This window comes from Telmatherina bonti (assembly GCF_933228915.1).
Source record: "Telmatherina bonti genome assembly, chromosome: 24".
NCBI lineage: Eukaryota > Metazoa > Chordata > Actinopteri > Atheriniformes > Telmatherinidae > Telmatherina > Telmatherina bonti.
The window spans coordinates 12,946,716-12,965,079 of record NC_136633.1 but is presented as its reverse complement, the minus strand read 5'-3'; the positions used below and the strand labels follow the sequence as shown (position 1 = coordinate 12,965,079).

The window sequence follows — 18,364 nt, the reverse complement described above, 5'->3', positions numbered from 1 at the left end:
AAAGTGAAGCCTATGCGGAAGTGCATAAAACTGAAGTTCCCCCTTCATGCACTAAGGCAGGGGTGTCAAACTGCAGTCCTGGAGGGCCGGTATCCTGCAGGTTTTTGTTGTCTCCATGCTCCCAACACACACCTGACCGACATCCAAACAGGTTGACAAGAAGCTACTGGATCCATTGATTTGAATCAGCTGTGTTGGTGGAGGGAAACAACAAAAACCTGCCGGATTCCGGCCCTCGAGGACTGGATTCTGACACCCCCGCACTAAGGGCTCCAAAACAGAGCAAATCCCTATTGACTCCCATGTTAAAAAGACCAACTTCACAGCAGAAATAAACATAACAGCCTGGTACAAAAAACCATTTTCGGTTTTATAGGTCAGGTTTGCCTTCATGACAACTGTGGGGAGATTGAATTTTTTCTAACTTGCCCGTTTAAAAGTAATTAAATCTTGAAATTCTGCATATTTAGGGGTGTGTCCTTTTGATTGACAGGTACCCGATCTCCTGCTTAAAGTAAGAAGAATGTAGAACAACCGTGGTTTTTAGCCGGTTAACAATGTGACTTAGCTTTAGCTCGCTTACCTCCGTTAGCTGGTTAGCTTCTGTTATCTCCGGGTTAGTGCTTAGTTACCGAAATGTCGGAGTTCACTCGATGTCAATCATCCACCATGACGCTCACAGCCCCCCTCTCAGCTCCTCCTCTTTGCCCATATTTGTATTTTCCGGGCGAGACGACACGCATGCCCCTGCCAAGATGGCGATGGTAGGAACCGCCCACCGAGCTTCAATTCAGCTCTTCAGAAACCTATGGGTCACGTCACGGAGGCTACGTCCATCTCTTTTTATACAGTCAATGTATTCAACGCGTCTCTTCTTCTACTGCTTTGCTGCACATTTGTAATCGTGTGAGTGCAGCAAGGTGTTAACAGTACTGTGATTACAAGTTTTCTATGAAATGAATGCTGCTGTTCACACATGCAAAAGCTGTATTTAGTTGAGTCTTGAGTTGTGCATGTTGAGGAGTGTCAGATTGCATCAGCAGCAACAACAGGCGTTACTGGGAAGGGAAGAGATCAGCTCTGTGGATGAGGTTCTGACCCATGGCCTCCGCCTGACATCATTAGTCAACTCTATTCAAAAATCATCACTCAATCTGACTTTTTTTTTTCCCACCCTTCCTTTTTTTTCTTTATTTCCTATCGTTTGTTGGAGATGGCCACACAAACCACTGCCACAAACAACCATACATCACCTCCGATGTATTTAATCTATGTCCGGACACAGATGATAAGTTGATCCTTTGAACAAATTCCATCATAACGAACAATCCCCGCTCCTGGCAGGCGCACAAAAAAAAGCCTTGATGAATGAGTTGTTTACCTACTTCAGTGCACACAGTGCCGAGTGCAGGCCCGGCCCGCCAAAATGCCACTTCATTACGAGGCTACAGAGCAGAGTGCTGCTCAGCATGCCCCCTGTGACCAGCTACAGATAGAAAAATGGATATTACTCAATGGGTTTCTTGAAAGTTATCAGGCCAAACACACACACACACAATGGAGGCTTCATGTGTGTGAAATGTCAAATTTTAATAGTTATTTACTGATAACTCTAAAGTTGGAGTTATAATTTGAATTACTGGTGTGGTTTTTTTTTTTTTCTCTGGATTTCAACAGCTGAGCATTTACTGTGTAGCACTTCATGACCCAGATATGAGCTGTCAGTTAAACCTGAAAAGTAAGGGCATGTGGGAGAACGTCACTGCTAACGACAAAGCTTTTCTGAGTCGTTTACAGCCAATAAATTTGGTTTATTTTCAGGGTTGTGAAGGTAGGATGTTGTAACTGCCATAACACAGAGGGGAAAAAATGTACACGCATTTTTTGGGACATGTGGGCTCAGAAACTAGCACTTTCTGTTTCACCAGACAGCTTTAGCTTTAGAGTAGATGGAACAAAACCACTAGGCGTTGGCTGGCTACCTGCCAAAGTGGCTTAGTTAAAATCTTTCTAAACATTTGGCTGGTAGTTGGTGGTCATTTATCACCCAGCATGCACCTCCATGGCCTGGCTTCAGATCAGACCAGAACATTCTCTGCTTCGTGGCTCACACCTTGTAAAACCTCTCACTTTGCTAACATGTGCTAACATGCAAGACTTGTGCCAACACACCAGATCTGATGCACCTCTCCCTTGTAATTTTTAGTTTCCTCTGTGGAAATCTGGCCTGTATTTTCCATAGAATGCCATTTCTATGAGAAAGAGAATTTGTGGTGTCAATCAGCTGAAGCTGCCAACATCTGTGGAAAGGCTTCAAGGAGAAATTGCTCTTGATTATATTTTGCAATTTGTGTAATATGTTGAGTCAAGGAGGTGATGGAAAACAAATTTAAGTGAATATTCCACAAACTAAATTTTATTTTCAGGGGATTCGTTGTGGTTCTTTGAAGGAAATGAGAGGTTTTGGTGTTGTGTAATATATATAGAGTCTGGATCAGTTGCTTATCAACCAATTGAGACATTATGTACATTTGCAAGGATCTCTTTTGGTATTTAGAATTATGTCTGTGTGCTTCTTTCTATCTATACATATGCAACATCAAGACAGATTCCTTTGCTCTAAATAAATGACCAATAATATATTCATTTTTAGTTAACAATAGATACAGTAGGAAATACAAAAGAGGGTTTGAAAGAACAATAATTACTGTCCAGCAACAAGTTGCATCTATATTACTGTTAGGGCCGGAAAATTAATCGGATTTTAGTCTCAATTGCGATCTAGGTTTTCAACAATCATAAAAATAAAAGGATGCGATTATTTTTCTCTTTGTAGTTTCCTCTCCTGAAGTCTTCAGCTGCTAATCGAGCGTCTCTGGCATTGCAGCGCTGCGCTGTAAACTCCTCCCACAGCCGCTTTGGTTTCATTCAGACAGTGCCACCAACTTTGCGACTTTCTCGCTTAATCTGGCGACTTTTTTTTTGTTAAAAGCGACTAGAGACAAATCTATCGACTTTTACTGGAGATATTAAAGAATTTTCTGGCGACTGACTTGAAGGCACATATTGTTCTGCAGTTACTGTAAGGAAGGAGCAGCGGGAGCCTCTCCCGTCCTAAAGCACTCCCAGGCGGCCAGTCTCATTCGGCTCCGGCTGCAGGTCAATGTAGAATAACTGCAGTAGGTTGTGGAAGTTCACCTAAACTTAGTTTATACCATTGTCATATATGAGAACTGGCTGCATTATTTTCGTATACATAGTTCGGCGATTTAAACGCTGTAATATCCCTCCGTTACGGGGTGTTACCATAGCAACGCGTTAATCAGCTGGTTCAGATCAGCTATCTTTCAACAGGTGAATGAGAGAAATGTGCTGTAGCTTGACAGCGGTTGTTTGGAATAAAACGTACATCCAGGCCAACATAAAATAGTTCCTATATAAGCGGTAAAAGCGGATTAAACAACTCGGAACCGTGCATTAGACGGTTATAATGCGCGGTACGGAGTTGAGAACACCACGATGCACAGCGTTGTTTATAGATACTGGATAATTGTGTTTAAATAATCGAGATCTCAGTTTCAGTCAAAATAATCGAGATTATAATTTTTGTCATAATTGAGCAGCCCTAATTACTGCATAATCAAGGAAAAAACAAGCTCTTATGCCAGTCGTGTAATTTGGAAAAAACACGTCATGTTTCACTTTTCTGACAAACTCTATTTACATGTTGCTCATCCTTGTGCTATGCATCAAACGTAAGTCTCAATTTCTTAACCATTTAGCCTCAGTTGTCTCACAAAACAGCATCCACAGCCACAAGCGAACAGTACTTTTATTTTCCTGTGAAATGGATGTTCTTTATTGTTGAAAGACCTGCTGTACATTTACGTAGTTTATTCCAAGGTAACAGATGAGTAAATAACGTAATCAGAGAGAAATAATCTAGCTTTCCTTGATGTGTGATTTAGTCAGTTATTCAGGTTTTAGTTGAATAGCTTTAACTCAGAAAGTTCTGCGTTTTTAGGTTTCTTTCAGGTGAACTCAGGCCACCAGGAGCTTGACTGTTTATCAGTCTTGGGCCTATCACATCTCGTTATCATAGCGGTAAACATCACCTTCTGCCTCTTCCTGCTCTCGGTGTCAGGGACTGACTGCGGGTATGTAACGCTCAGATTCAGGTGCTACAAATTGCCTCCAACTGATGTGACCTCTTGGCTGCCGGACAAAAGATTGAATTTTCAATAGCGGCTGCAGATAATTAGTAATCTCCTCCAGTCACAGCCTCCGTGTCAACTTTCCCATCTTTTCCATCTTCCTATTGCGCTCTCCCTGGTGAATCACATCCACATGTTTGCAGTCTAATTGCTGCTTAAAAAGGCTCCTGTATCGTCCTCCTGATATCTCGCGCCCTTACAGCTTATTTCTTGTGTTCCACAGACTTAATTAATGTAGATGCAAGCATCAGCTACATGCCCAGACTGTAAAATTGTAAATGTCAGAGCGAATTTTAAGAGTCCGGCGAGGGTCAAGGGGAGGGTGAAAGGCAGGTTTTCCGAAAAGTCCCGGTGGATTGAGAAGTGGGTCAGGTTTTTAAGACGTTATACATTCCCGAGATGTCCACAGTTAAAGTAGGTCACGGTTAAACTTGATAAATCACTTGTTCAAGTGGAAGAGAAAGATGTGCCTTTTTTAATGCTGTAAGGTCATTTCTTTTCACAAGGGGGAAGGAAATTGTCAGGGGGGGTGCATTTTATAAGGTGATACAGAGATTTGACTGATTGTACTTCATTTGGAAGAGGCAAAGATTCGCGTTGAAGTAAAGGACAAAGGGCTGTATTCTCGAGAGATGATCAATTAAGCATCACAAAAGCATGATGCATGGGGGGCTCCATGGGAAGTTTAAATAGATGTTTTCTTTTCTAAATAAACTCCACATTAACTTAGCTTCTAGCAACGTTTCACAGTCAGTCATTATTATCATGTAAGTAGACATGTTGATATAAAGTAGATGGCATACCGCTGCTTTTAGACACTTCGTTTTCCCTCCTTTGAGCAATACTTTGCTTTGACTCCTTTGTTCAGCTTTTCTTTCATTTATTCTGGCATGGCAGGGTTTTCAGGGAGCTTAACGGCCGTCTCGGTATGTAGAAATTACGGGGATGTGAAATTGTCTAACTTGATATTTGTAAAGAAAAGCTGGCAAGACTTACGGTCCCTCTGTTAACCAAATTACCATATTGATGCATGACCTAACTTAAAATGACGACAACGTTTGGATGTTTAAGAAAGAAATGGGACTAGAAAATAAGCACCTGTTTCACATTAATCACACAACCCTTATTTGTTAAGATTTACTCATTATGATACTTTTGTTTTTAGCTGCTTGCAGAAATCCCAACATCATTCAAACTGATTTGTTATCTTAAAACGTTTTTATTTATGTGACTTCACTCCAATCTCTCCATGCCAACAAAAGAAAAGAAAAGGAAAAGAGTAGTAAGGGGAAAACCATGCACCCTGACTTTTCATTTAGCGCGGAATGAATTTGATGTACGTTACAAGCATCGTTTCCTGAAAAACGACTTTGCATCGGTAGCACCTGCAGTCACCTCAGGTTTTTTGCTCTTTCTTGATTTTTCTCTCTGGCAAATCTTATTACAATGAACAAAGTGAGCCTGTGTTACTCTGTTTGACATTTGCAAGTGTGAATGTCTCTTTGAGACAAAGAGGCTCTCTCTTTATTGCCTGGCCGTATGCTTGTGGGTGGAAGTCCTATTGTACGTCCTTGCACGATCCCTCATGTCAGCTTTGCATTCTGGGACTTATCTGCTTTGGTGAACTTTAGTGAAAGCTTCGACTTAGTCAGAAGATTGATTCCTCTGCTTTTATGTCCTTCATATACACCATACTGCCAGCCAGTCCTTGCCCACCTTTGGCACTCAGCGCTATAGGCAGCTGGCCTGTATTGTTCGCTTGATTCAGAGAAGTGATGGATTTGAGCTCTTAAGAGCTGTATTTACAACAGAGCACTGTATTTGCAGTTCACATGGCTCACGGCGCTTTCAGAGACGGTCTAATACCTGAATGGAGGTGTTCTCAATGGACTTGTTGAAGTGCTGCAGCTTGCCTTGACTGGAGAACAAAGGCGACATACTTGTCTTGCTTTTTAAATATGAGAGCCATCACACTTAATATTTGTCAGTTTACATAAGGTTGAATTTGTCTATAAAGGTAAAAATGCAAACAAAGAGGTGCAAAACTTTTAAGGAAGGCTTTAATTCACTTTTTACTTCAACTTTTTAAACAGACCAAGATTTTATTTGTTCTTCAATTTTGGATAGTTCTCAAATTTTTACTTGTTCTTGTTTAATTTTCAACTCCAGTATGAAGGTTAGTATGAGCTGTGAAAACAGATTTTAACAAACAAAGGCGCCAGAATCACCCCAGCCAGCAGAAAACCCTGATGCTTGCTTGCGATACCCTTCTTAGGGCACATTCACATCAACCTTTTTGATTCAAATCTGAGTTCAAATTTGAATACCCCAAGCAAATTCTGATTTGGACCAAAGAAGCGGATTTGGTCCTTCTACAAAAGCAAGTCTCAGCCCATTTCATGTGGACAAAAAAAGTCACTTTCTGCATTTGAAATAGCATTGCATTGTGGGTAAATACATGGCGGTTGCGTTAAGAGTCCTCTGCCTCGTCTGTTCCTACTGTGTCCATTGCTGCAGTATATTTCTACAGTATACTTGCATAAGACAACATAAAAAAAAAACCCAACACAGCGTTAGTTTTGCTTAACTCACAACAGGGCTTTCTTCTTCATGCGGGTCTTGTCTTCTCTTTTGCTACATACTCGTGCAGCGCCACCTTTGGTAGGAAGGGATATATTATTGTAAAGGTTTCTTGCATTTGACCAAAGTGTGGCGTGAACGGTCTGAGCAGAGTCTCCAATCGGACCGAGTCTAGAGGACTATCATGATGTGAATGCAACCTTACTGTGTGACCCTTTCTGAAAGGGATAAACGAGCAGAGGGCTGGGGACCAGCTGAACCTTAATGAACCCAGGTTGTCAATATCAGAACCCAAAAAAAAGAAGTAATAATATTAGTAGAAAGTACAAAGTTTTATGTTCCCGTGTCCCACTTAACTTTGGGCTTTAAATAATGTATCACCATAATCTCAGATTTCTCATACTTTTGTTTTGGCAACACAAATCTCCAGCATTTGCTTCTCTGATTTCTGCCCTCCATACTTACATTATTCTGAGTTGCCTCTGCTGAACTTTAAGCAGGATTTTATCCAGCCACTGTATTCATTGTAAAACAGGTATTCAGCACACCATCCACTGGGATCAGCACCAGCATGGCTAATGCCTTTCTACCAGGACTGGCTAATGAGCTAAACTTGTGCTTTCCCTTAGCATACCTCTCCATCATTAGCACCTTAAACTCCCACGGGGTCTAGGGAGGAGAGTTGTTCATTCATTCCCTACAGTGAAGCAAAGTTACAGAAACCAGGCCCTGCTAAAAGGGCTGGTTTGAGTGGGGAACACTTGCAGGGATTTAAGCATATTTAGCCCAGTAGTTTGACACAGAAGTGAATTATGACAGGATCTAAACATAAAGCCTATTATCTCATGTTGCTTTAAGGTGATATGTGGTCGGAATCCATCAGTCAGCAAAATGACAAAAAACATCTCAATTTTCTCTGGATGTGGTTGAATCATTACTGGAGGCAATTTGAGGTTATCAAAGTATGATGTAAGGCCGAGACTTTAGCGTCTGTATATCATGCGAAGGCAAAATGAGGAGCTTTTAGGAAGTCCTAGGTTTTCAACAACTATTCTTCACACACACGAGCCTTGTTTGTGGGTGTGTGTGTGTGTGTGTGTTTTGCTTGAGGGCTTCTCTCCAGCCAGTACTTTGTCATAACAAAAGATGAGGAAATACATTTTCTCCAGCTCAAGTAGCTCATGTTTCGCAAATTAAAGCGGTTGTTTACCTTCAATTTGGGGATGTTATTAGAGTAAAGTTGGTGTAAAAAAAAAAAAAAAAGTAAAAATGGGAGTGAAATAAAATAGGCATGAACCACATGTCAGATGAGGTCATTTTTTTCATACATTTTTTTTCCATCTTTTTCCCACGCTCATTTTTTTTTTTTTTTTTTTGCCATTGAAAGTAACCAATTATTTCTGCTTTTTCTAAATCACTCATTTACCAGCTTGTGTTTCTTTTTCTTTTGCCATTTGTTCTCAGTCACACAGGCTGCCGTTCACAGCTGCACCTGTTACTGTAAAATAGTTCAAGGCCTCATGGGAAATGGATTTGACGAGAGAAAAATGCTGTCAGGGCTGCAAAGAGGCAGCGCGACCTCGCCTGCCAGTGAAGTAGACACTTTGTGCTCACTTCCATCTGCAGCTGTTAATGTCGTTGGGAGAAAAAAAAAAAAGACCCGCAGCACTTCCTGGGCCCGAGTGACATTAACTGGCTTTACTTAAGCGCTCCTCTTATTGAAAAATACATCATATCTCTTAAATGAACCTCCTTTACTCAAGCTAAACCCTAATGTCTTGGAACTACAGACAGCAGCACGCTTCTCCTCCGCGGCTGGATTTCACCTGTAGTAAAGAGCAGATAATCACATCAATTGGAGCATTATTCTCTATTTGTTCTGTACTTTTCTCTTAAATTATAGAGCGCTTTTGAGACATTAAAAGCTGCAATAAATAAAAGGTAATTAGGTTAAGAAGGCAAATCCTAGAAGGGTTAAATGTTAGCAGAAAACTCGGGGAGTGTATTTTGAAATAAACAGGAATAAACAAAGAAAATGTCCCGTTAGCAGCCATGAAAGCTTCTTCTCTGGTGGGGTTTCCTCTGTGTTTTTATCCAGCACTTCCAAAACTTCAGTAATTGCACATAAGTACCACAAAATACAGCATCTAACTTGCAGAAGAATATTTTTTGGCACCTGAGACCTCAGCAGTTTGTTGGAAATGGTTCAAATATAGTTGTGCCATTAGCGGCATGCTCTGTAATGAGGCCTGCAGGTTGAGAGGAAGCATTTTGTTTTTTGTTTTTTTGTTTTTTTTAGCAGGTTCAGCAAGATTTTACAAACACAAACTGACACCCTCCTCATGGGAGCTCTAATATGTTTTTACAGAAATACTTCTGCGGATGTGGAACGTAGAATTCAGCAGAAAGGTTTTGAGAGAAATTAAATACGTCAGTAATGTAGCTATGAATTTTGTCTGAGCTCAAAATGGAGATTCAGCTCTGATATATAAAAGAATAAAACGCTGTTACACCTTTTTGTGTAAGTTAGAAGCGGACTTGTCTTTGTTTTGTTGTCTGGAACACACAAGCAAACAGACTCAGTCCTCACGTCTTGTCAGGAGTCTAAACTGGACTAAGTCTGACGGGCGATGAGAGGCAGCCGCAGCAACAGGAAACTGACGAGCTGTCACGCCGTCTTTTCCCCAGATATCGGTTTGCCAAAGACACGCTGCCGGTGTTGATCTGCTGGAAATGAGAGGCCCTGTTATTTTTTATTTTAGTTTGGAGAAGAAGTCGACTGGCTTTGTGTTTGTGAGCCGGATTTCGGTTTCTGGATTTGGGGCTTTCATTTTTCATTGGTTTGTCGTCGTAGACTGATTCTTGGAATACAAATCAAAAAACGCCACAGAAGTGAATTTTATTACTTCCCTTCATCTTATACTCGGAAAGAAACTTCCTTACAGTGACTATTCTTAGAAGACTAGGCATTATCAAGGCTGGAAAATAACTTTTTCATCTCCAAGGCACATTAGTTGTCAGTTTCTTAATTTAAAAGCTGCTTCCCCGAGTTTTTAAGGCTTTACCTGACAAGTTGTTTGGTCTCCCTCAGGAAGTATGTAGATGGAAAAACTGCCAGCTTTCTCAGCTATAAAAGCAGTTCAAATAAAGTATTTTTAAAAAATTTTTCTTTAGGTGCCATCCTGGGACGCTCAGAGACGCAGAAGTGTGCCTATTACAACTCCAACTGGGAGAAGGAGCGGACCAACCGCAGCGGCATCGAACCGTGCTACGGCGAGAACGACAAGCGGCGGCACTGCTTTGCCACGTGGAAGAACGTCTCGGGAAACATCGAGATCGTCAAGCAAGGATGCTGGCTGGATGATATCAACTGCTACGACAGGTACGCTGGATTAAGATGGATTATATTAGAGCTGTGACCATGTGCTTTAGTCCTGATTCGATTCCGATTTTTTGGGTGCCGATTCGATTTAAATTGCGATTCTCAAAATTCTTTGATATTGCTGATTTTCGTCGATTAAAAACCCTAAAAAATTTATAAAACCTTTTTTTTGCTAGTAATTTTTCTTGATTTCAATTAGGAGGAAACAACCCAGTAGCCATACCATCATTCTGCTGCTATAATGCCCAAGAAGACGAGTAAAAAGATCAATAAAACCAATAAAAATGACAAATCTATAGTAGAATAATTTTTATTTCATTGAAAAAAAAAACGATTTTTTTTAAACAAAAAAAAAAAAAAAAAATCGATTTTACAAATTTACAATTTTACAGTGAAACAAAAAAATTCAGATTTTCGATTTTTCGATTCGATTTTGCCACCCCTAATAAGCATAGACGGTAAAAACCTGTCCTCAATGAGATTTTTTTAATTTATTTATTTTTTTATTTTAAAATTAGCACAATTTGACATCTTCAGCCGATGAGATATCCATTGTGGTAAAAGCGGATATAATCTAGGGGTGGGAAAATCAAATCGAAAATTGGGATTTTTTGTTTCACAATTTTAAAATCGATTTTTTTTTTTTTTTTTTTAAACAAAAAAGGGAAAAAAAATTTTTATTTTTCTCATAAAATTAATCTAGTATAGATTTATGTCATTTTTATTGGTTTTATTGATCTTTTTACTTGTCTTATTGGGCATTATAGCAGCAGAATGATGGTCTGGCAACTAGGTTGTTTTCTCCGAACTGAAATCAAGAAAAATTACTAGCAAAAAAAAAAGGTTTTATTAATTTTTGGTGGTTTTTAATCAACAAAAATCAACAACATCAAAGAATTTTGAGAATCGCAATTTAAATCGAATCGGCACCCAAAAAAATCAGAATCGAATCGGGACTAAAGCATATAGCGCTTATGCACAAGCCTTTGAATTATGTCCATGTATTCAGCTGGTCGCATGTGTCCAGCCATCTAGATCCAAAGCAGAAGACAGATATCAGTCGAGGGTGGTGTAAAGTTTCTAGCTTGATGGAACATGAACCCAGCATCAGATGCTGGTTCGAAGCAGCTTGTGTTTTCCTTTGATTCCTGAGATAAAGTTGCAGCAGAAACTGCAGCCCGCACAGTTCTGGTACCTCTGCTCAGACGGCGCCGCCTGGCCTCCCTGGAGAGTGCAGAGCAAGTCGAGGGCGGTTGCCACATCCTTTGGCTTTTATCTGATGCTGGTGTGAAAGTGAAACAGAGTGTGTGTGTGTGTGTGTGTGTGTGTGTGTGATTGGAAGTGCATTCGTGTGTGTGCGTGTGTGTGCGTGTGCTTGCGTAGGAGTCATTTTATAAATGTTTTGTTTCATGTCCTCTGCGGCTGTAAGGGAATGAAGAGGGGGTAGGGGAGTGTGTGTGAGTAGGTGTGTGTTCATGCTTTTTGCATAATGCCATATATTTCTGTGTAATGCACTTTGAGAAATACCCCCCCCCCCCCTTACCCCCTATTTGTGCCCTTTTCATCTTCCAGAGAAGGACTGCAGGTAGTTTATTTGTTAGTGTGTTTTTCTAATTCCTACCTTCATGTTCTTCACAGTAACGAGTGTGTGGAGAGGAAGGAGAGTCCCGACGTTTTTTTCTGTTGCTGTGAAGGCAACATGTGCAACGAGAGGTTCCTGTACGCTCCCGAAGCGACCCGGCAGACCGACAAGCACCAATCACCCGCCTACAGTACGTAGAGTTCAACACAGCAGCATCCCACTGGGAGATGCACCCACTGCTGTCTATCCGTTTAGTTTTCCTGACTTGTGTGTTTTAGGTTGACTCTGTTCAGTTACTTAAACCAGTAACGTTATAAACCAGTAGCTCTACCACACAGGTTGTGTATAAAATTGAGCACCAGTTGTTTAAATCCAAAAAAAAAAAAGTGCTGGTGTGTGTTGCGCAAAGTGTGTGACATAAGATACTTGCACGCTGGGCAGCTGCCATCTTCTGAGCTGAGATATAGATAAGCATTTGAGGAATGATGAAAATTACCTCTCGGGTTTGGGCTTAAAGGGCAGCGTAAAGACCAAAATAAAGCGATGCTTTGACTTCTGAAGAGTGTTTATCTGATGGCATTTGAACTAATGAAGTTGTCATTTTAAGTTTGTCTTCGCCAAACAATGGATCTTTTCACGAGGAGTGAGGGGAACAAAAGGAAAAATGTATATTTGAATTGTACAGCTGGATATGTGTAATTTAGGTATGTAAAGACATTGAATATTATGATCTGTCCTGGGAGAGACTACTTTATATAACAAGCAGACTTATAGTCACATACATAATTTGTATGTTTGTACGCTGAATCTTCAGTTTCTGAAATCCCCAATCCATTCATTAAGGAGCTGTGATCAACAGTCCAAAGTGACCTTTGTTTTCAACAGCATGGACGTCCTCAAAACCTTTTCCATTGTCCAGAGGCTCTGTGTTTGTTTTTACACTGCATGACTCCACCTCACCAAATCACGTTCCAGGCATGTTTAGTCTTTAGTGGAAGTGACCTCGTGAGACTTCAGGTTATTCTGATTGGAAAAAACCATCGCAGTGTTTTAGAGGAGGTGTAGCTTCAGACAAAGTTTCAGTTAGAGCTGCAACTATCGAGTACTTTTGGAACCGGGTACTCTTTTGATTATTTCTACAAGTAATCAAGTACTCTAACTATCATACTTTTTGTTTCTTAAACAATTAAATCAGTTGTGTAAAATGCAACATGAAAGGCATTTTTATAAATGAGCAAATAATTGCTGTTTTTTTCTCAGGAAATGGTTTTTTTTATTTCACAACTTTCAAAGTTTAAACCATTATGGGCTTAGAAACTTAGAAGCGGGTGAAACAGTCATACACCGTAAGAAACAGATTTTGTTGGGGTTTTTTTAAATATATATTTTGATAATAGTTTAAATATTTTATGTTTATTGAAACAGTGATGTAGTCTCATTTTAAACTGTGCCAGTTTTTGTACTCTGATTACTCAAGTTACCCGAGTAATCGTTGCAACCCTAGTTTCAGTAATAATTTTTAACAATGCTAACAATCCCTTCCCTGAAGAGGGCTTCCCATCCGCCAGGTTAAAACTAATGGGTTTTGTTTTGTGACAGCTGTGGCCTGATTTTTATAGCATCATTGTGTGTCATGGTTGCTCCAACCACAAGAGGACGGCTTTAAGTTCACGTGTTCATATGGGATGTGTGAACCGCTGAGCAACAACTAAGCAACTCTGCAGATGTTTGTGTAAAATCACAGATACATTAAGTGACTTTAGTATATATACTAGGGGTGGAAAAAAATCTACACATTTTTTTGCTACACAATTTTAAAGTAGATTGTCAAAAAAAAAAATAAAAAAATCAAATTTCTTTAAACAAAAAAGAAAAATCCTTTTTTTTTTTCCAAATAAATAAAAAATAATCCATTATAAAAATTTTAGTCATTTTTATCATTTTTATTCATCTTTTTACTTCTTAGGCATTCTAGCAGCAGAATGATGGTGTGGCTTATTGTGTTGTTTTTTCCTAATTGAAACCAAAAAAAAAAAGTTTTATACATTTATTTTGTTTTTAATCTACAAAAATGAGCAATATCAAAGAATTTTGAGAATCAACACCCAAAAAGTAGGAATATATATATATATATATATATATATATATATATATATATATATATATATATGCAGACGTGAACACTTCAAATTTGTCAGTCAGATTAATTGTGGAATTATTTAAAAGCATGAGAAATATATGAGCAGTTGCATTGCTTTGTGTCAGCGCGTCTCTGCAGATAAAGTCGCACACTAAAGCTTTACATCCCTGAAATTCTGTTAACTCACCAGCAGGCTGTCATGTGTTTGCTACACAACCCCTCTTTGTGCACAAATGTTTCATCAGTGTCTGTACATGCAACCTAAAGGCTCCACTACATTGATGCTATGTCATCGGCAGAAATATGCACTTCAATTTATGCAGACTGGACCATGTCTGCAGTCTTGTGATGGGAAGCTGCCTATGGATGGTGAATCTGTAGATGTTTTTATGAGTAAAATGAGGTTTTTGTGCCTTTTAAAGCCACCTTTTTGATGTAAATCTGAAAAATCTGAAACGGTAAACAGCTCAAAATGAAGCAGCAGGTAAAACGGGTCTGAACGATGGATAACAGGGATGAAAGGAGGAAGGTGTCTGATTTCCCTGTATAATGTAAAAGGTGATCCTTCATATGCATGTCTATTTTAAAAGGATAAAATAAAATGTCACAGTCTTGACCTGTAGAAGATATTCTGTATTTTCTCCAACGTCCTTGCACTTAGCACTTTACCGCTACAAGGCTCTTCTGTCGTTTTGTATTCCCTCTGAATTTGACTTTCACAAACACAAAATCCTCACAAATACCCTGAAAGCAAGTCGGTGCAGCTGGTGCAGCCCCTCACCCCTTCTCCCTCTCCCCCTTACTCCACCCCGCCCCGACAATGGCAGCAGTGGTCGGCGTCTGGACGTCGGTGCTTTGACAGCACTGCAGAATCAGACGGTCGCACCTTGTGATGGCAGGACGGGCTGAGCCAGCAGGCGTCACCCGGCGACTACAGCAGGGTCGGACACAGTTCAGAGCTCTGTTATTTTTGGCAGGAGGATTACGTTATGTCACGAGATGGATTTGCTAATCCTGCTGCATGTGTGCGTGCGCGCGCATTGATATGATCTCTAAGCACAGTAAGCTGGGTTAGTGCTGCACTTAGCCATGAAGCTAGCTCAATGTCAAGTCAATCAGGCGTGCTGTTTTCTTGTCTTCCTGCCTCTTTGTTGAGATTTTCTGTGTTTTTTTTTTTTTCTTCAATGTTTTTTTGCTTTAGTTTGAGTTTCTGTGAAGATAAAAACAAGTTCCAGCTTGATCATTTTTCTTTTTTTATTTCTTTTGCCCTGCAGCCACCTCCAACCCATTTTCCCAGAAGCCCCAGCTCTTCAGCACTCTACTGTACTCTCTGGTTCCCATCATAGGCCTGACTGCCGTTGTGCTCTTCTCCTTCTGGATGTGGCGGCACCACAAACTGGCCTACCCAGCAGCCCTCGTCCCCACACATGTAAGTCTATGGAGGGTTACAAAACAGAACGGGGTCTTGTTTTTTTTGTTCTTTTTTTAAATTTTTTTGTTTGTTTTTGCCTCCGTGTTCGTCTTTTCAGAGTTCGGCTGTCAGTCATATCGTGTGACAGGACAGTAGTGTCCCATTTCTTCAAAGCTGCTGTGGATGCAGTTAGTTTCTCTTTCTGTCTGTTCAGCCACAGTCACCATCAGCTCCTGCTTTATCTGTTAATTGCACACAAAAGGGAAATGTAAAACGCCTCAGTTCCTGCGTGTCAGATCGTTTCGGGTGATGGTTACACAAATGCAAGAGCTCAAAAGTAAAAAAGAATGAAGCTTAGAGCCTAAACTGGATGCAGAACGGTGTTTGATGCATCCTGCGTTCTCTGTGTGACCAACCTTCAACTTACCCCTGATCTGGTTTCATCAATTGGCTCAATCAGTCTGTAGGAACAGAGGGGCGGGCCTACAGCAAGCAAGAAGGGACACTGCTGAGAGTCTAATTAGGGATAATTGTTTCTTACAGTTTCTTGTTTCAGATTTGAGTCAAAGGAGAAGCAACCATTTTTTTTTTTTTTGTCTTTTTTTTCTAGTCATCTCCTTGAGAACAGACACATCTCTTGTGAGATTCACCGACTTGCTCCGAGTTGAGATAGACAGTTTTTTAATTGTATATAAGCACAAAATAATCAAATTCTCAAGCGCGAATTGTGTGGTTACAGTCAGGGGAAAAGTGTTGGCAAAATACTTTCCACCTGTGTTAGACAACGGGCTTCCTGACACAAAGGCTTCTTTGCTTTTTTTTCCTGCTCTGCTTGCCAGCATTTTTTTTTTTTCTTTTCTTCATAGCTGCTTTTCATGTAAAAACCTGATATCTACACGTTTGATCATTTCCCTGCCTCTGTTGGAACAGCACGGTTTCGCTGCCTGTTTAAACCTTTAAGACAGTTGTCAAATCCCCCGTCTTCCAGGCCTGAAAAGAAAGATATTTCACCAAATTCCTGATTAATTTAGTTTCTGTGATTGTTGGATGGGGGGGCTGCTTTTTACCCAGCTATACTCTGGGCAGCTTGGCAATGAGGGAGAAAAAGAAAAGCCATGCAGAGCTTTCCACCGTATGGAAGAGGAGTCAGGGGCCTCTGCATTATTGATGAGGCTTTATATAGGCAAACAAAACTAAACACAGAGAAGCTCGCAGCTCTGCCTCCGAGGATGGAGGTGGTGGGTGGGGGGGGGGAGTGAAGAGAGACATGCAATTCTCTTAACTTACTTATTGTATTTGCACAGTGCCGGAGCTTAGCAGCAGAGAGATAAAAAGACAGTTACACAATGCAATGTGGAAACAAAGCTGATGTGCACTGGAAAAACCACACCAGTAAGAGGCTTATGGAGCATCTTACCTGGAAACGGATAAATGAGTGGGGGGGGGGGGGGGGGGGGACGGACATAAAACAAGATTGGGACCTTAAAAGGAGTGGATCGCGTATCAAATGATAAAATAAAACACAAGCTGAAAGACTCTTGAAGTCTCCGGGGGATGTAATTAAATGAAGTAGCCGTCATGGAGCAAATTAAGTCATGTTAGGTGTGTGCAATCCGATGAAGTGTGTGTGCGTGAAGGGGGGGTGTCACACACACACACACACACAGTAATGTATTTAAAACTCAGCTTATATGCATTTCTGATGAAGTAAACAGCCAGTAAACGCCTGGCAGACATGTTTGTAGTTCCTACTCGCTGCTGTTTTTGTGTGCATGCTTTGTTTTGCTTCTGATTAAGGAGCAAGATTTGGACTGTAACATTTCCATCTCAGTTTTCATTTTGAGATTGTCGCTTCTCTGTACAACATCATGGGCTGTGTGGTTTAAAAAAAGAAGCGAGGCGACTCTGGGAGGTAGTCGCGCAGCTTGCTCGGACAAAAACATACAACAAGGAAGACTTAAAGGTGGAGTATGTAAGATTTTCAATATTTTCAAAATAAATTAACTAATAAAATCACTTTAATCATAATTAGATTAAATTTAAATTATAAAATTAAAAATATTAAATTACAAGTTTAATTAATGACAAATGACAAAAAGCACTTTTTTTTTTTACTGGTAGGCAAACATTTAAGAAGGGTCTTTGTCATTAATTAAACTTGTAATTTAATAACATCAAATATGGACAGACTGTAACCTACATGTTTAAAAAAAACATCTAATTATGATTGTAGTTATTTCTTTAGTTAATTTATGTTGAAAATATTGAAAATCTTACATACTCCACCTTAAAACACCACAGAAACACCTTGTTTTCCGACACAAGTTACTGAATCAGAAAGTGAAATAGCTTTCTTAATGAATACACACAAGAAAATATTGATTTTCACCTATTTTTTTCAAATCTGATCTCTCTCACACACACATAGAAGAACAAACTGGATCTTATTGAATTTATTTTTATCAGTGCAAACAAACGCCTCACCAGATGTACCTGGAATGATTTATCATTGAAAGAGACACTTAGAAATGTGGAATTGTTTCATAGCTTGCAGCGATGAGTGAAACGCCAGCTGTATGTTTGTCAGAACTTTACTGAGGCTGCGTCATGCTCTATAATGCAGTCACTGGAGCATAATGTGCTATAGGTAGTCATGTATTTTTAATGTGACAGCAGCAAATTGGCCCCACCTGTTAGATTTTCAAGCATCCTGTTTGCAGCTGCTCTGCTTGTAAAACTGCTGCATCACATTTGCGCACATTTAATCTGAGATAATTAAAACTAATTGGCTGTGATGTAAGCAAGAAGCTTGGATCTGAACACAAACAAGCAGTTTTTTAATGTATGTAATCAGTTTTGGGGTGTTTGTGTCTTTCTTTTGTGATATTGTTGGTACTTTTGAATTTCTTAGGATGGTTGTTAAATCAGGTGTTTGTGTTCATTCATGTTTTTTGATCATATTTTTTCAGTTTGTGGCTGTCTTGTGACACATTTCACGTCTCATTTTTACTGTTTTGTGTCCTAGGACCTTTGTGAGGTTTTCGAACCATTTTTT

The 18,364-nt window shown here is 39.9% G+C and overlaps 1 protein-coding gene across 1 annotated transcript in view; it reads left to right on the top strand.

The window, feature by feature from the left end:
- LOC306774060 (activin receptor type-2A-like) overlaps positions 1–18,364 on the top strand; it is a 49,061-nt gene that overhangs the window by 11,794 nt on the left and 18,903 nt on the right. Inside the window, exons 2-4 of the mRNA XM_079264043.1 lie at positions 9,969–10,176; positions 11,815–11,948; positions 15,173–15,327. Of these exons, the coding sequence (XP_079120169.1) occupies positions 9,969–10,176; positions 11,815–11,948; positions 15,173–15,327 (497 nt within the window). The remainder of the gene's footprint in view (positions 1–9,968; positions 10,177–11,814; positions 11,949–15,172; positions 15,328–18,364) is intronic.